We start from the raw sequence: 23,458 nt of genomic DNA, 5'->3' as shown, positions 1-23,458 counted from the left end.
AATGTAGGCAACACGGCATATGACAGCATAAGGCCAAGCTTAATACTGAAGATATAAACAACACATGGAAAACATACTACAAAGCACTGGGACGAAATACTCATCATTTGGGCATCTTGGGCACTTTGATAAAGAAAATGAAAGGAGAACCAGCAAGGATGATCAAGGGGAACACAAAGAAACGGAAGGCTTGTCAGTGTTGGAGCTCTGCTAGTAACAGACTGGAAACCTACCTTGTCACATTCACCATTCTTTATTTGCTTATCTGATTTGCTTTGCTTTATTGGACTTTTGACTTCAAGAATCTAGGGATCAAAGAGAACACTGTGTTAAATTTTATTTCAAACATCTCTTAGCTAACCAGCCACATTAAACAAAGGCACTCACTGAATGAAATGTACAGTAACATTTACTTTCCAAATAGCATTTCTTTTCTATACATTTTTCTTCTTCTCTCTAATCTTATTTTCCTTGAAAAATAAATTACTTAGATCTGAAATGCTGAGTCAGAGGAGTAGAACTAAAAAAAACAGTTGATGATAAGGAAATTGATCTAAGCTTCCAAGGCTGCTTCTCTTTTGCGACAACACTCTCACCATATGTATAGCAGCTGAGTTATGCTGAGATTATAGTTCCCTCTGGCAAGAATTTTTTTCCTATTCATTCTGCTGTTTCAGCATGACTACTAGTGCTCAGTATGCTAGGGATGACAAAAACAAATACTCAAATGCCCTTTTTAGTACCTAACTTTCACATTCTAAAATTACTCATGTGCACAAAACTGATGCAGCTTTGGAAATGAAGATGGCCATGAGTTATACTAGTTGCTCCCAATTTGGGATCCTCCAACTCAAGAAATAAAGAGATAGGACTATCTTTTGTGTTTTAAGAAACGATATGTTTACCCTTGGTAAAACGCCAAGTGCTTTCCCTTTTATCTGGACTGATTACAACTTAAGTTATGAATAGTTTTACGTACTGTACAGAAGCTTTGGTGGGAAGCTATGTTTCTACTTAATAAAAAGGAGAAGCAAATTATTATTTAATAAATGCAGCTGATTTCTTTGACAGCATCTTCAAAACTGAGGATTAAAAGGGAAGTATTTTTAAATGGCCCTCACTTGAAAAAGCTTGAAACCACTAAATTTATAAATGATGAGTGCTTACAAATGTGTATAAACACAAAAAGCAAAGTAATTTGTATTTTTCATTATAACTCATTATGAAGTGAGTTGTTATAATTGGAGACTAATATTAGAGGAGGAAAATGCCAAATAAAGGACCTACTTTATCTTAAGAAGTTTTATATTCCTACTGTTCTCTTTACCCATTCTCTGCCCTAACTTAGTAACAGTTCTGTCCACAAGTTTACTACATTCCATAACATAAAGATTTTAAGAATAAGTCCACTTTTAATCTGTAACGGTAAGAGCACTGATTAGGCTCAGAAGCCCAAGTTCAAGTCTCAGCCTTATCATTTAATATTTTCGGACTGCAAAGGATGAAATGGGAGAAATGAACAAGATAACACCCAAATTCCCATTCAGTTTTAACATTTTATACTACTAATAAACATTTTATTGGATGAGGATAGGAACATGACATCCTGGAAAAGACCAAATACTCCTGAAAGGGCAAATTTTTATTTTAATTGAGAATAATGCATGGGTAAAAAGTGTCTTTCTAACAGTCTTTCCTGAGAATCATGCTTTTTTCATCATTTTTACTATGAAGATAACCAAAAGACTAATTTGACCAGGCTAACTTAAAATACAATACTTTTGGCAACACAGGGAAATTACTTATTAGCAGAGGCAAGGCAATCATTTTTAACATGCTCCACTGTAAAGGAAACCAAATTCTCCACTACATTCAGAATGTCCTCCTCCATTGTTGTTGGAAGTGAGACCTCACGGGAAAAATCAGCGCTGAGACCTAAGAGTAAGCAGGTCAGTAGATGGCACTCCTCGCCAACTCAGATACTGGGCTGGGCATGCAGAGACAATCCGCTGAGATTTCAGGCAAGAAAGAAAAAAAAAAGTCCCTGCCTGCTTGCCTTGTGCATTACAGAACTGAATTTTGTTCCCATCATATCCCGCTGCCTCCCACGATCCCCTCCTCCAACTCCTGTACTCTGGGTGTTGAAGTGACTTGAGGACGCTGTATTTGCAATAGAACTTTGCTAACTAGGTTTAGAAAGTTCTGCCACCTTTTCTTCAAAGCAGAAAATAGAACATTTGGACGCTTAAGTCCCACCCCGCACATTCCGTAAGTGCTACAGCACAGAAGGCCAAAATACATTGAAATCCTAGTTTCTTTCTTCTGAAGCTGCAGTGGCAGGAACAAAAGCTCTGGGTGTCAGTGACCCGCCTCAAGTTACTGAGTGGCTGCCCAGAGAGGGCTCAGTTAATCTTCCTTCTTTGATCTCTCCCTGCTCCAAAATAAACAGCTTTGTCAAAACCTCATTCTGAGAGAGCTGAGCCCTGCTGAAGACAATTGTTTTATTTATGATCATTTCTTATCTTTAGGGAAACAACTCCAGAATAAAAAAGTACAACACCTTGTCTTCCACAGGCTTATTTTAAACCAGTTTAACGGATAGACTCTTTTTAATTTCATTCAACATGCCTTGCAGGCTGATAGGTGATTTATGATATTCTGAATATTAACTCGGGTCCAATGGATCACTTCCTTCCTTCAAGTCCTTTCTCCCCTCCTTCCCTGCCAAGCTTTTGGCTAAAAAAGATGTGGTATTTTGTTTTTGTTTGAACTTCACATAAGGGAGGTTTGGAGTGAAAAAAACCATCTTTGGTTGAAATGATGCAACACTCTTTATTATTCCCTATTAAACTGTACTGAGAGAAGCAGAGCCACCCAGACTGCCTAGCTACTCCATTTATAGATACAGCAGTCTCTGAAAATAGAAGAATTGTGGTTTAGTAGCACTTTTGTCTTTAATCTGAGAAAATGTCTTGACAAACTTTCAAGATTATATTTTTCTGTAACCCTTTATGAAGAATGACAACTCAGTTATTCACAGATGGATTCTCTACTGATAGATCTTTCATGCTAATGACAGTAGCTCCCAACAATACTCAGGTTAATTACTTGCTTGGTTGACGTGCGACTCTATGTTCACTTTTATTCAGTATGAAAATGTTTGACTCCATTAGTACTTCCCCTCTTCTCTAGTCCTGGAAGATTTGAGAAAAGGCAATGGACAATTCAGCTTTGCCTGGTACTTTACCAAACTCAGAGATCATTATCAATTCATAGAGAGAGAACAGGAGAGGCGTATGGAAGAAGGAAACTCAGAGTGTTCCCATTTTGGAGTTAGTCCTTCCAAGTATGTTCTCAACTCTTTATTTATTGTGAAAATTCAGATTCATACTCTTTCTCTATCCCTGTCTCTCTCCACCTACTTTTCTCCCTCCCTCCTGCACACATACACACACATTCAAATACGACTAAAAAGTCATTCCAGAGTGAAATTTAGTTGACTTCTAGATTTTAAAGAAATTTTTACTCTCTTACACCATCAACTTAGAGAATTAAGATATACTAGTAATTTTTTTTAAGTCCCAGAAGCTTGACTTAAAAGAGATAGCATCACACCTGACCCCAGTGCAAGTGATTTGAGGGGCTAGGAAATCAATACTAAACAAGGTTTAAGAAACCGTTTCTTGTCCTCTTGGCTCCAAGACATAGCTCTAAGGAGGTAAGCCTTCCCATGGTATATATATTTCCTAACCCAGACTAGCTAAAAGTGGAAGTATATGAACTTTCTTACCATGCTTACAGGTGCATGGAGAAAGTGACACATAATAGAGTATTACTGGCAGACTGATGATTCATATGTGTGAAGCGACATTTGCCAAATAAACACGCCAAGGAACCAGAGGTATGCTACTTAATCAGGTAAGGTAACTTTTACCCTCTCCAGATAGATGACACTATTTGTTTTTGGTTTTGTTTTGCTAGACAGGTAAAAAACAGTCTGACAAAGAGTCTAAACCTTTCCCTAAAGCCAAGGTCAGTTCAAGACTGCCCATTCAGGAAGGGCTTAGGGGAAGCCATAAGGTTTGAGGGGCATGAAAGGGGCTTGTTGGAGCTGCATTCCCTAGCAAGCCCACTTTTCACTATGATTAGGAGAGATACTGAAGGAGATTAGTGAGGGGCACAAAAGCAGAGCCTAATTCCCTACACTCCTGGCCCTGCCACTGCTGTGCCCATGATGTATTGTAGCTCTCATACACCACCCACTGGATACAGAAATCAAGCTGAAATAGGCTTAAGTTGGACATAAAAATATCATTGGCCGGGAGCACTGGCTCACACCTGTAATTCCAGCACTTTGGGAGGCCAAGGTGAGTGGATGATGAAGTCAAGAGATCGAGACCATCCTGGCCAACATGGTGAAACCCCGTCTCTACTAAAAGTACAAAAATTAGTTGGGCATGGTGGCATGCGCCTGTAGTCCCAGCTACTTGCGGGACTGAGGCAGGAGAATCACTTGAACCAAGGAGGCGGAGGTTGCAAGGAGCCAAGATTGTGCCATTGCACTCCAGCCTGGGCGACAAGAGCAAAACTCCATCTCAAATTAAAAAAAAAAAAAAAAATTCTCACCAAGGTTCAAATTCTATCCTAATGCTAGTTCTCACTGAAGCACAAATTTACAAAAGGATCCCAAATTATCTATTTAACCAGTCCAGCGTTCTCAGCTGATTGGCCATGATGTATATGTCTTTCCTCTTTTTACTTTCCTCTGAAATGCTTGACTTGTGGTGGCAGGCATCCATACCAGAGGTAAAAGTCGCCCGGGCCATGAGCACAGCTGGCCCTGAAGATGGGGAAGAGCCAGGATATGGAAAAAGAAGTAAATAACTCATTGAATACCCCATCTATAAGAGATAATGAGGCTGGACTTTGATTTTTATGTAGGACACAAAGAAATTGTAGTTGAACTGTAACTGGTAAAATAAAGAGTACTGGTATCATTCCTACTTAACAAGAATGGATTTGCATTATAGACAAACCTTATAAACGAGGAATTTTAAACTACAAGAGATCTTTGCCAGTGCATTAAATAAAATGCAAAAAAAAAGTCTTCAGCTATAAACTAACATTTTCCAAGTAACACAAAGACCACAAATTTAAGGGCAAGACTATCTAAAATTGAAGGACACCTGTGAAACAGAGTATTTTCAGAAAAACACAGTTGTTTAGTTTTCAAGTTAATATTCATAGAGTAACTTGAATTAAGCACTTATTGTAGAGGTCATAGGAAATCTGTTGACACTAAAAGATAAGAAAAACTTATGATAATGAGAGTATCAATTCAATGCTCAATGAGGCTTTTACATTATTCATGATACTGAAAATAGTTTATTTTAGTTGGTAAAGAAAATATCCCAATTTAATTTATTTAACAAATGCTCTTTATCATAGCCTTCAAAGTTCTACCTAGATCTTATCCAAATAGTTGTATTTTGAGTTCACTATAAAATTAATAAGCTTTCCTTTAGCTCAAGTTGTAACAATGATAATGACCATTATTTTCTCAGCATTTTATTAATTATTCCTTAAAATCCAAGTAATAATCCTTTTATCTTGGACGAGAAAACTGAGGCCAAACACCTATAATAATAAACTACCATCAATGAGTGCCAAGTAGGGGCTGTGCACTGCCTTTTGCTCTTTATATATATTATCTGTCATCTTCCCAATAACCTAAAAGGTAGTGTTAATGTCATTTACAGATAATGAAACTGAGAATCAAAAGCTAAAAGTTAATTTCCCACCAGTAAATTACCAGTGGTAAAGAACCAGGCTTTATACTAGCCCCAAAGGTCATATTCTTCCTAATTAAGGCACCTACTTACTGCTGAGGTGTAAAGTATACAGAAATCAGGAGTAAATGGTAAACTGGCAATACTTTTTGTCACCCTCTCTTATTGTACCAACTTAATTAACCCATCGGATGGAACATATTCATCTTCTCATGACAACAGAACCTCTTTTACCCTAACTATGTGTTTATTCCAAAGGCTGTGGCCTCCCATCTATTTGGCAACAAGAGGAAGTTTGTTTAAAATTCAGGGATGAAAGTTTTGCATGCTTTGTAAAAGTGATTACACCTAGCTCTGCAGAGTCTTGCAAAGTGCAAACCCCACAATTTACCTGGTTGTTGTTGGTTTTTAATAAGGGTGGCGGAGGTTCATGATGTAGGGGTGAAGAAGCAGAACTGCTTTCACTATCGCTGCCATCACTTAAGCTAACTCTGAAAAGAAAGAGACAAGTTATGAATATCATTACAAACAGATGATTCTTGAAATACCCATAGAAATAGGCATGGAAAACACAGAATCCAAACACTAACCCTTGACAAGTTCATTTTAACTCACAGCCACTAACATGTATTGGTACTTACTTTGTAACTGGAACTGTGTTAAGTGCTTTACCTGCCATTTCTCTTTTCATGATCTCCTGTTTCACAGATGAGTAAACTGAGACTTAGAAAGACTGGGTCACTCATCTAGGGTAACAAGTAAAAATGGTGGCTCTGGAATTCAAATACAAGCAATGTGGCCCAAAGCTAGTGCTCAGTTATTATACTTTATTGGGGTCATTTATTCATTCATCTCCCTTCTCCTGCTCTACGCACCTACTATGATCAAGCATGCTACTCAAGCTTACAGAAGGTCAGCAAAATTAAGACAGTGTGTAGATTACTACCTTTATTTTCCCTTCCTTCTCTCTGTTACAGATGAAAAAGTTACAAACGTGTCTAGAATACACGCTGCAGGGGAAGAAGCAACTACATAAATGAAACTTCATAAAGAATGTGGAAAACAGCCCTGCACCACTGACAGCACAGAGTGACATCTAAGGATTGAACATGTGGAGCCCGGCATGCTAGAACCACTACCAATCATTTCTACTGTGTCATTATTCAAGGCTGTCTCCAGTTCTCAACACTGATACAACAATTCATTGGAAATCCGCTACAACAACACAAAGAAATGGTATGTTTGGAATAACTGATTTGGAAAACTACAATGATATCTTTTAAAAATTAAACAAGCAAAGACAATACACACCACTTCCTCCCCATTTTTTCTTTTCAGAAGAAAATGGAATTTTCTTTTATCCACAATAGGAGAGATTTCTTTATTCTACCGTGCTGAATGTAGTCCTCCCTCAGAGATGTCCTCTTTCAGTGTTTGTTCCCCATCTCTCTGGTTATATAGCACCTAATGTAATATGCTTCTCAGAAACAGAAACTGTTTTAGAAATCAGGATAGTTTTTCTTTCACTCTGAATAGGCAATCACATTCTAGCTCTATAATGTATTCAGACAGACAAGATACAAGATAGGAAATGAAAAGGATACACTGGGACATCCTTTTAGCAAAAACTGATAGAACTTGTTTTTCTTAACTAAATTACATTAATGAAGTGTTCAGTTGAAGCGCTGTTTTAAAATGCTTCTTGAGTGAAGTGGAAGGCTGAGTATTTAAACTGATTAAACAGTTGAGACTTCACAAGTGCAGTGAAGATCAAATGTTACACTGGCACTGCCATGCTAACACAGCACATGTCAGGCGGGGAACAAGAAAAGCAGCCGCCACAATGTATATCTATATCAGATGACTCACAAGCCTATACGATGACCACACGGACTCAGGGGTTGAAGCAATAAGTAGGTGGGCAGCAACTAATCATAGAATATCCAGATCTTCTAAATAACAACTTGGGAAATCATCTAAATAAGTCACGCAGTTTTCATCAGCTAAATTTGAGAGCAGCCAGTGGTCAGGATTTTGGTTGGTATAAGTAAGCTACTTTTTTTTTTTTTTTTTTTTTTTTTTGAGACGGAGTCTCGCGCTGTCACCCAGGCTGGAGTGCAGTGGCCGGATCTCAGCTCACTGCAAGCTCCGCCTCCCGGGTTCACGCCATTCTCCTGCCTCCGCCTCCCGAGTAGCTGGGACTACAGGCGTCCGCCACCTCGGCCGGCTAGTTTTTTGTATTTTTTAGTAGAGACGGGGTTTCACCGTGTTAACCAGGATGGTCTCGATCTCCTGACCTCGTGATCCGCCCGTCTCGGCCTCCCAAAGTGCTGGGATTACAGGCTTGAGCCACCGCGCCCGGCCATAAGTAAGCTACTTTAAGTTTCAGTCATTTTGAGGTCTTTTTTCCCCTACTAGTTTCCTTTTTATCCGACAAAAGACTTCTAAAGGGAAATGTTATAAGGCCATGGTCATATTAAAGAGGTTATATTCTCCTATTTAAAAGGAATGCTGACAGGTAAGTCTGAGAGACAAGGAGAGAAACAGGGGTTGAATACGACCATAAAAAACAGTCACTGAGATATCTGATGGGGCACACACCCTAAGGAGGCTCTTCTCAGAGGATAAAGCATTGGCAATTAGGAATCATCCTCTCTAGCTTGAGTTAAGACTGCATTTTTTTTTTTTTTTGAATCTTAGGGTCTTCTACATAGTAATGGATAACAGGGAAAGATTTAATGCAATATATTATAAATGTAATTGGATTTTAAGTTCAAGTAGATTGTATTTTTTCCACTCAAGACAAATTAAAGTAAGCATGCCTATTTGTTTTCCTCATGATAAAGAAATAAAATCCTCAGGGCAATTTCAAGTTGACTATTAATTATAAGTCACATGAATTACCATCTTATAACACAGAATTATGCCTCACAGCATTAAAGCTACTTAAGGCACCTAATTGTCAGCACACTTAAAAGGAATTTATTTTTTGGAAAACACATAGGTGATCCTAGTTTTAATTAGGTCACACACATAATTCGCTAGAGCCAATTATGTATTTCTAACTACCATCAGCAAACACATTTCTTTAAATTCTGAGAATATCTCCAGCAGTCGATCGACACAAACTCTTTAAATGAAAACAGACTTTAGTTCAACAGTCAGTCATGCCACTTGGCATACATTTCCAAGGACAAGGACATCTAATGTGACTTTTTCCTATAAAATTTTTAGAGGAAAAGTCTCTTTCTGAGAAAAAGGAGAAATAGTTCCCTGTAAAGCAGGTGTAGGCATGCCAAGGAGACCCTGCATCAAATGAATGTGACCATCTACTGCCATTTTTGGTGTTTCACACCTTTGCTGTGATCATCCCAGCAGGGCTTGTGAGAGTCTGACTTCATCACAGGCAACCCCTTTCCTTCCAAGACACTCACCTGCGACTTCGGCTGCCTCCTCTATTTACAGGTCTCTCCATTTCAGAGTCATTGTCGTTATCCTCCACTTCATCTGATTCCTCCTCATTGTCATCGGAATGCAGATCTTTCATTATAGACCTCAAAGGACCTGAGTAATGACAATGAACCACAGACAATCAAACATATACTCAAACACACTTAGTCATATTAGAAACAGGGGGATGCTTACCAGCACTGAAGACTTGTTAAAAATAATCATCACATATATTTATACAATTTACAAGGCAAATTTGGTATAGTTTCTAAAATGCAATCTCTGCCAAAACACTATTGTTTTCATAAGATTCCCAAAATGTTCATTAAAGAATCTCTATTTTCTAGGAATTTTTTTTCTGTGTATTTTTCTTCCCTAAGAAAAATTACACATAAAAAGAAAAAGAAAAATCTATTAGTAAATTGAATGTTTTGTTAGGTTAATCCATGTATTGAAAAGTTGAGATTAATAAATCACTGTGGTTGTAACTTGTTCTTGGCAATGTAGCCTTTGTGTGGTAGTTTTTGATCTATTAAGGTTTAGCTGTTCCTTTTATTTCAAGGTCAATTTCAGGTCAAGCAAGCATTTCAGTCAAGTTCAGATTATAAAGTATTTCAATTCCATGGTGTAATATCCTACCTCTGATCTTCATATTGATCTTGGACACAAGGTCTTGTCGCAGCAATTTTAAGCAGCCAATTTTCATTTTACTTTTTAAGAAATTACTGGCACAATACCCGCAAGTATAAACATAAATAAGACCATGTAATAAATCAGGTACACAGAAAAATCAGGACAGTATCCAGCATCAGACAGGAAAAAGAAAAAAACCAAACTCTAATTTTATTCTAGAACAGGACAGAAATGAAAACACACACACACAAACACAAACTGGTGTGGCTTATTTTCACTTTACTAGGCTAAATGTGACCAAAAAATAGGTAGTTTTAATCTTAACAGAAGAGGTTATAAAGACAATGAAGAAAGAGAGACACTTTCATTCTGGAATAGGCAATTCCTAAAGTCTCATCTATGACAGGGATATCTAAGCTATTACTATCTTGACTCCCTACCATCTCACATTCTGCAAAACCCAAATTTTTCTGCTTTTGTAGTGGGCTTATTTCTTTGGAAGTCAGTGAAACGAGACCTCTGAATAGCCAAAACGATTACTGTCTTTTATTTTATTTTTTTCCTGGAAGCTTAGCCTTAGTCCAAACACATACAACAATTTAATCCTTTTCAAAACATTCAAGGCCATCAGGAATTCAGTGTGGTCAATGAAAAAGGTAATGTTCAATACTATGCTAAAACACAAATTCTACTTTGATACCTATGCATTTTTCATGTAAAAAACAGTGTACATTTGAAGATTTTCCACATACACAAAAATGGAAAATTAGTTAAATATTCTAGTTTAAATGTCTTTGTTCTGAATTTAACACTTGATCATGAGTAAAGAAAAATGTATATTTAAAAGACAGCCAATTAGTATTGCTTTAAAAAAAGACTATTAACACGTAGGAAAAAAATATGTCCAGGAGGAAAAATGAAAACCTATTTCCCTATGTCAAAGCCTCTTAAAGCTTTTGCTATTGTATTTCCTTTGGGAACTCCCTGGGATGGGCTGTGTCTATAATCCTTTTGTAGCAATGAGAATCTGATGGCAGGGACTGGAAAAAGGGGAATTTCTAGAGCCTTGCCTTGCACATCAGAACAATACTCAACTGCATTCCTAACGGAAATAAATACAACTGCATAAAAGCCTAGTTATGATTCAAATAATAAAACAGTATAAGATAGGTGATAAATCAATGCATTAAGATGTTTTGTTTTGCTTTTTCTTTTTTTTTGAGATGGAGTCTCGCTGTGTCGCCCAGGCTGGAGTGCAGTGGCGCAATCTTGGCTCACTGCAACTTCTGCCTCCCAGGTCCAAGGGATTCTCCTGCCTCAGCCCCCTGAGTAGCTGGGACTACAGGTGCGTGCCACCACGCCTGGCTAATTTTTTGTATTTTTAGTAGAGACAGGGTTTCACCATGTTAGCCAGGATGATCTTGACCTCCTGACCTCGTGATCCACCTGCGTCGGCCTCCCAAAGTGCCATTAAGATGTTTTATGAGAAAAGCGTCTCCTAGTTTGCAGGAGATGTTGATACCTTGTTGCCTGGTCTGGGATGGTGTGAAGCTGGAGCTGGAGCTGGAGCTGGAGCTGGCAGGACTGGGTTGTTCAGACTTTAAAGAAGAATAAAAAGGCACCATCAATAAATTTATGGGATACCACACATCTAAAGTTGAAAACAGTATTGTTGCTCAAACCATCCTCTGCAAAAACCGTGATGCATTTCATTATGTAAATTACTAACACAGGAGAGTCATGTTGTCTTTTGTTGTGCCCACCTTATTTTTATTGGATGCAGAAAAAAGTATAAAAACTTAAGAATGAAGAGATAAACACCTGGGTGTAACATGAGAACAGGGCCTGGCTTTGATTTCACTCCTATGTTTACTTCTATACAGGTCTCCTTCTTTTCATCTTAGATATAAAATACTTCTTTATTATACTTTAAGTTTTGGGATACATGGGCAGAATGTGCAAGTTTGTTACATAGGTATACATGTGCCATGGTGGTTTACTGCACCCATTAACCCAACATCTATGTTAGGTATTCCTCCTAATGCTATCCCTCCCCTAGCCCCTGAACCCCGACAGGCCCTGGTGTGTGTGGTTCCCCTCCCTGTGTCCATGTGTTCTCATTGTTCAACTCCCACTTATGAGAACATGTGGTGTTTGGTTTTCTGTTCTTGTGATAGTTTGCTGAGAATGATGGTTTCCACCTTCATTCATGTCCCTGCAAAGCACATAAACTCATCCTTTTGATGGCTGCATGGTATTCTATGGTGTATATGTCCCACATGTTCTTTATCCAGTCTATCACTGATAGGCATCTGGGTTGGTTCCAAGTCTTTGCTATTGTGAATAGTGCCGCAATAAACATAAATGTGCATGTGTCTTTATAGTAGAATGATTTATAATCCTTTGGGTATATACCCCATAATGTGATTACTGGGTCAAATCGTATTTCTGGTTCTAGATCCTTGAGGAATCACCACACTGTCTTCTACAATGGTTGAACTAATTTACACTCCCACCAACAGTGCAAAAGCATTCCTATTTCTCCACATCCTCTCCAGCATCTGTTGTTTCCTAACTTTTTAATGACTGCCATTCTAACTGGCTTGAGAGGGTATCTCATTGTGGTTTTGATTTGCATTTCAAAAGAAGACATTCATACGGCAAACAAACATATGAAAAAAAGCTCATCATCACTGGTCATTAGAGAAATACAGGTCTCTTTCTAAGAGATACCTTGATTACCCTTTCTGTAATGTTTGATTGACTCAACTGGTTAAAACATAGTGGTAATGAGACTAAGGTCATTAGTTCAATCACATTATGAGCCAGTTAATTTAACTGCGGCCCTAGGCCATGACCCAACCCTAACCCTTTCCATCCACAGTTCGCAAATGGAGGCCAATATTCACAAATGACAGGTCCAAATGAGTCAAGGGAAAATGTTGCCATTCTTCTTTTTTGTAAATTCTCTTTAATTCCACAACCTGTTAGCGGCAAGGAAAGAGTGTCATACACACACCTCAATCTCTTGCTCTCTATGAATTCTCCTTATCCTTTTGTAACCAGAAAGTTCCACATCATCCAATTCAGTTCTCTTCCTTCTCCAAAACCACTGAAATATAGTGGAAGTATCATGTTTTCTTGTTAGAGGTATGACAGTATTGCACTGCCTCTGATGTGTCTTTGCTCCCAGATAGTCTGTAGACTGCCAGCACTTGAAAAATTAGGGATCTGTCTTGTGCTTCTTGTAATCCTCTTGTACTAGCATAATGCATTGCATACAAGAGGCACTTTTTATCGGTGACTAAAGACAGCACATTAGGCCCTGTGTTCCACCGTCTGCCACAGTTTTATTGAAAGACTTCATGGCAGCTAAAGACAGGCAAAACAGACACATGGACGTAAGTGTGCAAAGATACTGATCATACCAACAAACTTGAATTTTACATATTTAAGGCTAAATTTATCTCAAAATAACTTAGTAATGTTCTTACAACCAAATTTATTTCCATCCTAATTTTAATATGCTCATAGTCTTAACTACGTATTTGAGAATATTTGAGGTTTCCTGAGTATAGAACAAATCTTTTTACTCCAAGGTGACCAAATTCGAGGACAAACTAAGAGCACAACCAGAAATCACTAAATGAGGATGAGAATCTCAGTTTATATTTGTTTCTCACCACTGCTTTTCTCATCTCCCCTTCCAGCACTGAATTCTCACCCCCTTCTCCCAAGGTAGCACCAAGCTCTACCAACTTGGACACAAGGAAACACTTTCAGACATTCCTAATGCACAATTCACATCCTCAGGCTTGATGGGAAAGCAGGTGTCAGCAATCTACCATTCATTCTGCAGGAAAAGAGCCAGACAGGATCTCTAATGAGCAGCAGGCGGCCTACCAACCCTTCAGCACTGTAAGATTGACTTGAGGATTGTAGCACAATGTCTTACACATTGCTGTTTGTGGGTCACAAAGAAAAGTTGGTTTACAAGTACAAATGCTCTGTGAGGTACTCTTCATTTCTGTCGAGTGGCTCTTCTACTGTTGAGCCCCAATGGCGAGTTACATAACTGAAAGAGCATTCAGTTGGCATTTATGTGCACTGCCCAGCTGCAAAACATTTCTCCCAGGGCTTGCAGAGTCCTCCTCTTCCTCTCCAAGTTGCTCTTTTCAGCCATGAAAAGTGCCTGCAAATGATATTATTTTGATAGCTCTGGAAACCATCTGGGAGCCGAAAAAGAGGTTTCCTTACAGTGAGCTGAGAGAGCTCTAATTCCTCATCCTGCCTGGCCAGTTCACATTGTATTGGACTTAAAGGAGCCACTCTGCCAGAGCTATTGCTGAGAATGACATTAGCTAGGATGACAAGAGAAGATGGTGGCCATCTCTCCAACTACCTCACATGAAACATGACTCATCTGTCTCAAGCATCATGTCAATTCCAGAACCAAACCAGGAGGCAGACTTCTTTCAGCTTCTTACCCATAAATAAGGTTAATAATTCCACAGTTGCTGATCACCAAAAAACCCACAAATAGGAACATAACACAACAGGAAAAAGGGCTTTTTATTCATCATTTATGATTAAGACCTTGCCTCTGCCACAAACTATTTGAGAAGTTTTACAAAAAAAGACATTAATTCTACAAGGACATTAAAGTAGAAAGTTTAAAGCAAAAAAGCTGGATAAAAAAGGATAAAATGCTGAAGAGTGGGTAACAAAGCAATGTCCTGAAAGCTTTTAGTAGTCAGGACAGAACAAGCATTTGTGGAAGATAAGACCTTTAAAATTATCTAAGGCAGTGAATCTCACACTTTTGTGGACAATAGAACCACAGGAGGACTTGTTAAAACACAGCCTGCTGCCCCACCCAGGAGTTACAGATTCAGCAGATCGAGGGACATGGGTGAGTGGACCGGACCCTGGAATTTATACAACATCACAGGTAATGATGATGCTGCAGGTCCAGGGACCAACCACGCTGATGAGAACTACTGATCGAGGACCCAGAGACTGATAATCACAGAAATTCAACAGAATTAGCTGGGAGAAGCCTATATATGATGAGATTCTGATTTAATAGGTTGATAGTGGAGATCCAGGCATGTTTATAAAAAGCTCACAAGAGATACTGATGAAAACTACAGGATGAGGCCGCTGATTCTATATTAGTTTGCCTTTCTTCCCTAAATACACACATACAAACACATTTTTGAAAGAATTTTAAATTTAAGAAAGCATGAGTATATACATCATGAGAAAATTAGAAAGAAAAATAGACTTATCCAGAGGCAGTCTGAAAGAATACAATTGCCACTCAATGAAAACATTTATGAAACGTGTACAACCATGTTGTGGTGGAGACACCTTAAACTAACTTAATCTGCCTAGTACAGAATTCACCTGCATGTTAACTGCTCAAAGAGCCACTCTGACACTAGAGGAGGCTGACACTGTCTTACATTTCATCAAGTCCAACCAACAGAATTGCAGTTCACTGTGAGTTATGTATTTTAATTTTAAAATGTCATATTTATCTTCCAAACACAAACCAAGGATGATTATGTAAACTAAAGAAGGTCACTTGCTTTACACACAAAAAACAATCATCATAAACAGGGCTACATGAAGATCTTTACAGGCCCTAAGGATTGCCAAGATATAATATTCTCCTTTCCCCACCCTACCCCGTAAGAAACATTTTAAATATGTGTCTGTGTCTGTGTGCATGTGAGGGCGTGCACATGTGTGAATGCTAAATCAAAAATTCAGAGAAGTCCAATGAGGTTCTGAATTTTCCCCCTTGCTCACTAATACAACACTTGTTTTTAAAATATCAAAATTCTCCCCACTAGAAAAATGTCTTACTTCTTCTTGCTGATCCTCTAACCACATGCTTACCTGACCTACTGGGTAATGAAACACTATGCATGTAGTTTCTTTCAATGGTATGTTCCACAGTGATAAAAGTACAGACATCCTTTGTTTCATCATTGCCATTTTGCCAACAATTTGTGTTCACTTCATGTCTCTGCACACATATTGGAAATTCTTGCAACATTTCAAACTTTTTCATTATTATTATACCTGTTACGGTGATCTGAGGTCAGTGATCTTTGATGCTACTATTGTAATTGCTTTGGGGGCACCACACACCGCGTCCATGTAAGATAGCAAACTTAATAAATGTTGTGTATGTCTAACTGCTCTACCAACCTGTCAATCCCCAACTCCCTCCTTCTCCTTGGGCCTCCCTATTCCCTGAGATACAATAATATTGAAATTAGTAATCCTACAATGGCCTCTAAATGTTCAAATGAAAGGCAGAGTCACACATCTCTCTCTTTTTTTTTTTTTTTTTTTTTTGAGATGGAGTTTCACTCTCATTGCCCAGGCTGGAGTGCAATGGCATGATCTCAACTCCCTGCAACCTCCGCCTTCCAGGTTCAAGCCATTCTCCTGCCCCAGACTCCGATGTAGCTGGGACTACAGGCATGCACCAATAAGCCTAGCTAATTTGTATATTTTTGGTAGAGATGGGGTTTCACCATGTTAGCCAGGCTGGTCTCAAACTCCTGACCTCAGGTGATACACCCGCCTTGGCCTCCCAAAGTGCTGGGATTACAAGCATGAGCCACTGCACCCAGACACATTTCTCACTTTAAATCAAAGCTACAAATGATTAGGCTTAGTGAGAAAGGCATGTGGAGAGGTGATAGGTCAAATGCTAGGTTTCTTGCACCAAATATTTAGCCAAGTTGTGAATGCAAAGGAAAAGTTCTTGAATGGAATTAAAAGTGCTACTCCAGTGAACTCATGAATGATAAGGAAGCAAAACAGGCTTTTTGTTGATATGGAGAAAGCTGTAGTGGTCTGGATATAAGATTACACCAGCCACAATACTCCCTTAAACCAAAGCCTAATCCAGAGCAAGGCCCTAATTCTAATTTTATAAAATCTGAGAGGTGAGGAAGCTGCAGACGAAAAGTTTGATGCTAGTAGAGGTTGGTTCATAAGGTTTAGGGAAATAAGCCATCTCTGTAACATCAAAGTGCAAGTTGAAGCAGCAAGAGCTGATATAGAAGCTGCAGCAAGTTATCCAGAAGATCTAGCTAACAACATTGATGAAGGTGGCAACAACAAACAGATTTTCTATGTAGATGAAACAGCCTTCTACTGGAACAAGATGCCATCTAGAGCTTTCACAGCTAGAGAGAAGTCAAGGCCTGGCTTCAAAGTTTCAAAGGACAGGCTGACACTCTTTTAGAGGCTAATACAACTGGTGAATTTAAGTTGAAGCTAATGCTCATTTATTATTCTGAAAATGTCCTAGGGCCCTTAAGAATTATGATAAATATACTTTGCGCTATAGGAATGGAACAACAAAACCTGGATGACAGCACATCTGTCTACAGCATGGTTTACTGAATAGTTTGAGCCCACTGTTGAGACATACTACTCAGAATAAAAGATCCCTTTCAAAATATTATTGCTCATTGACAATGTATCTGGTCACCTGAAGCTCTGCTGGAGATGTACAAGGAGATTAACATTGTTTTCATGCCTGCTAACACATCTATTCTGTAGCTCATGAATCAAGAAGTAATTTTGGCTTTCAAGTTTTATTATTAAGAAATACATTTTGTAAGGCTATAGCTGCCATAGATAGTGATTCCTCTGATGTATCTGAGCAAAGTAAATAAAAAACCTTCTGGAAAAGGATTCACTATTCTAGATGCCATTATGAACATTCCTGATTCACAAGAGAAGATCAAAATATGAACATTAAAAGGAGTTTAGAAAAAGCTGAATTCAACCTTCATGGATGACTTCGAGGGGTTCAAGACTTTAGTGGAGGAAGTCACTGCAGATGTGGTGGAAACAGCAAGAGAACTAGAATTAGAAGTGAAGTCTAAAGACGTGACTGAATTTCTGCAATCTCATAACATTTGAACAGATGAGGAGTTGCTGCTTATGGATGAGCAAAGAAACTGGTTCTTGAGATGGAATCTACTCCTGGTGAAAAAGCTAGGAACATTGTTGAAATGACAATAAAGAATTTAGAATATTATATGAATTTAGTCGATAAAGCAGTGGCAGGGTTTGAAAGAATTGAGTCCAATTCTAAAAGTTCTACTGTGTGATGAAACAACCTCACATGCTACAGATAAATCTTTTGCAAAAGTAAGAGTCAATCCATGCAGCAAACTGCATTGTCTTATTTTCTTTCTCTCTCTCTCTCTCTCTCTCTCAGACAGAGTCTCACTCTGTCACCCAGGCTGGAGTGCAGTGGCGCCATCTTGGCTCACTGCAAGCTCGTTCACGCCATTCTCCTGCCTCAGCCTCCTAAGTAGCTGGGACTACAGACACCTGCCACCACGCCTGGCTAATTTTTTTTTTTTTTTTTTTTTTTTGGTATTTTTAGTAGAGATGGGGTTTAGTAGAGATGTGTTAGCCAGGATGGTCTCAATCTCCTGACCTCATGATCCACCCGCCTTGGCCTCCCAAAGTGCTGGGATTACAGGCGTGAGCCACTGCATCTGGCCTGCATTGTCTTATTTTCAAAAATTACCACAGCCACTCATATCTTCAGCACCCTAATCGATCAGTAGTCATCAGCATCTGGGTGAGAACTTCTACCAGCAAAAAGACTATGACTAGCTGAAGGCCCAGATAATCATAAGCATTTTTGGCAACAAGGTATTTTTAATAAGGTAATGTATACTGTCATACTTAATAGATTATGATATAGTAGAAATATAACTTTTATATGTACTGGGAAACCAAAAACTTCACATGCCTACTTTTATTGTGCTATTTGCTTTATTACAGTTGTCTGGAACCTAACCTGCAGTGTCTCAAAGGTATGCCTACATATGCTTAAGTGTCTTAATTCTACTGCTTGATAGTATATTTTGGGGAAGATTGCTTAAACATTAGTTTGCTCATAGAGTGAGGGCACTGAACCACATATAGAAGTGATTATCTTAAGTTGATATAATAAAGTGAAAACACCTAGCACACTGCTGTTCTAATGGTAGCTAATCAACATTTGGTTGTTACTATTATTTACAATAGGTCACATACTCCTCTACTGCCTAAAACAAGATATATCTTTACTACCAAAACAATGGGCCTACCAGGATTTGCAATGCAATCTTCAACATTAAATGGCTGTGCAAAATCATTTTGTAATGGATTTTCTACAGCGTATTACTTTTGTCCAAGACAAGTAAGAAAAACCACATGTTTACAACTAGAAGTGTTTCAAAAGAGAGCACCTGTCAAGGTGGATCACAGGAGAAGGCCTGCATAAGCTGGCACTGATCCTGTACTGAGAGCACACTTCCTCCTTAGGTAACAGATGTCAGAAGTAGTTCTGTCTTTTCTAATGGGCAACTATATTTATGAACAGAATTTTGGTGACTTGATCTTTAAAGCTATCAAAATAAAAATAGTGAAAAAGGAAAGATAACTAGTTAAACAGAAATTATTTCAGACACATTGCTACACATTTCATAAAATGTAACCTCATTAGTTACATTATGAAAATGTAACTTTTCATAAAATGTAAACCTCACCTGGAAACAGAACACCTATAGCCTGCTATAAAGATTATCTCTTCTTTCACAAATATCCAGAAAGACTGTGGATGAATACTAACAAAAGAAGAAAATACAAATATAAGACACTTTATTTACTTCTCCGTTCAATTTTCATCATGCCTGACTGAAGTACTAGGTTCTTCTCACAGTTTTGGTCCTTCTTTCATTAAAAAAAAAATCATCTTACACATACACATTATACAGCTTTTCTTTTTGCTTAACATAAAAAAAAAAAAACACTTAAAAGTCCACCTCATTTAGTTTCTCCTCTGTAAGAAACTGAAAATAATTCACTCAATTTTTAAATATACATTTTTAAAAATAACATAACAGGCTAGGTGCAGCGGCACATGCCTGTAATCCCAGCACTTTGAGAGGCCAAGGCAGGAAGATTGCTTGAAGCCATTAGTTCAAGACCAGCCTGGGCAACATAGTGAGATCCCCATCTCTACAAAAAATAAAAATATTAGCCAGGCTTGATGAAGTGTCCCTATAGTCCCAACTACTTGGGAGGCTGAGGCAGGAGGATCCCCTGAGCCCAGGAGTTTGAGGCTGCAGTGAGCTACAGCTATGCCACTGCACTCCAGTTTGGGTGACAAGACTCTGTCTCAAAATAAAAGATGTAACATCCATGCCAAACAATTGTGGAAAAATGATTTCCATCAGATGAGTGAAATCTATCTTACCAATTCCCATTAATGGGTAAAATATTGAGATAGCTATGTCAATAAAAGGTAAGGCCAAATTTAAACAAAGAAGTACTGAAAAGTGATAAAACAATATTCCAGTTATGTTGACCTAACAAGCTATACACTAGTGAATTATTAAAAGCCAGAATCAAGAGAAATTTTGTTTTCATTTAGTTTTACATTAGTAACTGCTTCAAAAACATGCTAAAAGAACAAAACTTTGTTATATAAAAAGATATATAAAAATGAGATTGAACAAACATCAGTAACTCTAACCTCATAATGTATTTTTGTGTAGCTCTATCATATTCCTTATTTCATTTGCACTACCACTAGTAAGGTGAGTGATATGGATTGAATTATGCCCCCTCTACCCCAAAATTCACATGTTGAAGCCCTAATCCCCAATGTCCCAATACGATAGTATTTGAAGACCTTTGGAAGGTAATTAGGTTTAAAATGAGGTCATGAATGTAGGGCTCTCTTGATGGAATTGGTGTCCTTGTAAGAACAGACACCAAAGAGCTTGCTTCTTTTTTTTCTTACTATGTGAGGACACAGCAAGGAGGCAGCCATCTGCAATCCAGGAAGAGAGACCTTACCAGGTTCCTTGTTGGACTTCCCAGCCTTTAAAACTAACTGCAAGAAATAAATTCCTGTTGCTTAAGACACCCAGTCTATGGTATTTTGTTATGGCAGCCCAAGCTAAGATAGCAGGGTGCATTTTAGATCAGTATTTCTCATATGGTAAAACTGAAGCACACAGTAAGATTAAGTGACCAGGGGTAATATTTAGGTGAATTAAAACCGGATTTTCTGACTTCTAGTTCAATGCTCTTTGTACTGCAACTATTAACTTTGAAAAAGTACAATTAATTTAAAGCAGTATTCTGAACACACTAACACCCTTTTATAAATTAGGGACAGGGAACAAAGTTTTGTCACTACAGAATATGTAAGGAATATCCTTTGTCCCCAAGGTACATCTTCTGATCCACCCCCAAAGCAAACCAGTGGGAAAACAAAACACTTCATCCCAGGGGAGTTAATGTGTCTGATCCATTGCTTCTAACATTTGTCCAATCAATATTACAACGAATCCTGGCTAGGAACCTCGCTATTTCAGTAAGCTTTTTTTTTTTTTTTTGAGACGGAGTCTCGTTCTGTCTCCCAGGCTGGATGGAGTGCAGTGGCGTGATCTCGGCTCACTGCAAGCTCCGCCTCCCAGGTTCACACCATTCTCCTGCCTCAGTCTCCTGAGTAGCTGGGACTACAGACGCCCACCACCACGCCCGGCTAATTTTTTGTATTTTTAGTAGAGATGGGGTTTCATCGTGTTAACCAAGATGGTCTCGATCTCCTGACCTCGCAATCTGCCCGCCTCGGCCTCCCAAAATGCTGGGATTACAGGCGTGAACCACTGCGCCCAGTCTTCAGTAAGCTTTGTAAAGGAAAACAGGAAGTTTCTTCTCTGAACTACCCTAATCCTCTTGAGACTGGCATTAATAGGACCAATGAGTACATCAGGCAACACAGTACAATCATATATTTTATTTACCTTCAAGTGATCTACCCAATTTTCCTAACTCTTCAATGCAAATCCCATAATATCCAAGAAAAAAAATACCATTTAATGCTTTAAATAACCTGTTAACAGCTCCTTCTTTCAAAACAAGGTGGAACTGGGGAAAGGACGCTAGAGTGCAACCTTTATTGCCAGACACTTACTCAAGTCTGTAACCACAGAGAAGACTCTACAGCTCTTTTTAGTAGATGCTCTCCATTTGTATTATGACAACTTGAATGAGTTTGATGTTAGATTAGAATCATATTTAGCCTCTGGGGTTCTTATGTTATCAAAAGCAATTGTGATACCCATCATTTTCTGGTGATAGAGCAAGATCCTAAGAATTACCCTCTCAACTGTTAGCAAAACAGGAAACGTCCTTATTTCTGTTATATTTTCAACTTACAGATACAAAATCACCCTGGATGCCAAGATAACTGGCTTGTATTGAGGTGCCTGTTTTTACAATTGCATTTACTTTCTTCATTATTATCATTATCTTTACTATTATTATTAAATGCTGTCATTTGGACTTATCACTACTTGTCTGAGAATAGAAAATGTCATTAGGAAATAAAATGGCCTTGGGGAGCAAGGGTCTATAAATCTCTCCATAAGACCCTTTTCCACATGTAGGGATGGCTATCATTTTCTTTCAGCTTCCTCCCTTTTAAGCAGAAGAGCCTCAAGTCTTTTATCTCTCATCACCATTTGTACTTGAAAGGCTGCTACTATTGTAGCCAGAACATGTGCTCTTTCAAAACATTCAGTTGTTGCAAGATGTGTTCTAAGATCACTGGCTGAAGAATCCTTGGTAAGAGCTTTGAGAATGAGAAATCATCTGAAAACAGACCACTTACAGTCACACCACCTATAAGCACAGTACTATTTTTGAGCAAAGATCACATGTATAGAAGCTGAATTTCACAACTGACCTTTAACTACACCACTTAGTTGTGATGCCAAAGACATATCTTTTAGCTGTGTTTTTTTTCTTTCTCTTTTGTGTGTTTTGAGAGTGATGGGTAGAGAAAGAATGTCACAAGTGAGAGTGCTCAGAGCTGTAATTCCTCACAGAAGAGAAATAGGAAGGAAAAAGTTTCCTGATAGAACTGCCCCATAATTAATTGTTAGTGGAGTTGACCAATGAACATCGAAACACCACTACTTATCAGTTTACAATGAGATCTTGAAATTATATTCAGAACTATTCAGTTACTTGTGAAATAACCCTCCTGTGCAGAGCATAAGAAACTTAAAGTAGTGGAAAATCACTTTTGTCTTCTCAACATTTATAACGGCAACATTGAACTGAACACTGAATTCAACAAAGTCATAAAAAGTACATTATGGCTGTAGGGCTCAGTATTGGATTATAAAGATTAAAGTATATTTTGGATTATAAAAAAGTATTAAAGTAAATTAAATAGAATTAATTCAGGAAACAAACGTGATAATGAAATAACTAAAACAGATATATCTGAAGAGATTATTTTGACAAGACATTTAACTACATTTCCTTATTAGCTTTTTTAAAAAATGAGTTACTTTAAAATGTTCATAAAGCATTTGATTGACACCAATATAATCTTTACAGATTTACACAGATGTCAAGAAGTATTAATTTTAATCTTTGGACTATCTTACAGTATTTTCCCGATTAAATGTGAAACCTGGATTTACTATCATGGCAGTGACATTAAAAGTTTATTTTATTTG

At 38.1% G+C, this 23,458-nt stretch overlaps 1 protein-coding gene across 1 annotated transcript in view; it reads right to left on the bottom strand.

The window, feature by feature from the left end:
- MLLT3 (MLLT3 super elongation complex subunit) overlaps nt 1-23,458 on the bottom strand; it is a 286,736-nt gene that overhangs the window by 8,869 nt on the left and 254,409 nt on the right. Inside the window, exons 6-9 of the mRNA XM_050761331.1 lie at nt 11,395-11,470; nt 9,224-9,353; nt 6,181-6,280; nt 234-305 (exon numbers count right to left, since the gene is read on the bottom strand). Of these exons, the coding sequence (XP_050617288.1) occupies nt 234-305; nt 6,181-6,280; nt 9,224-9,353; nt 11,395-11,470 (378 nt within the window). The remainder of the gene's footprint in view (nt 1-233; nt 306-6,180; nt 6,281-9,223; nt 9,354-11,394; nt 11,471-23,458) is intronic.

Source organism: Macaca thibetana, chromosome 15 (assembly GCF_024542745.1).
Source record: "Macaca thibetana thibetana isolate TM-01 chromosome 15, ASM2454274v1, whole genome shotgun sequence".
Lineage (NCBI taxonomy): Eukaryota > Metazoa > Chordata > Mammalia > Primates > Cercopithecidae > Macaca > Macaca thibetana.
The sequence above is the reverse complement of the archived record's forward strand: the minus strand, read 5'-3'. Positions and strand labels throughout refer to the sequence as shown.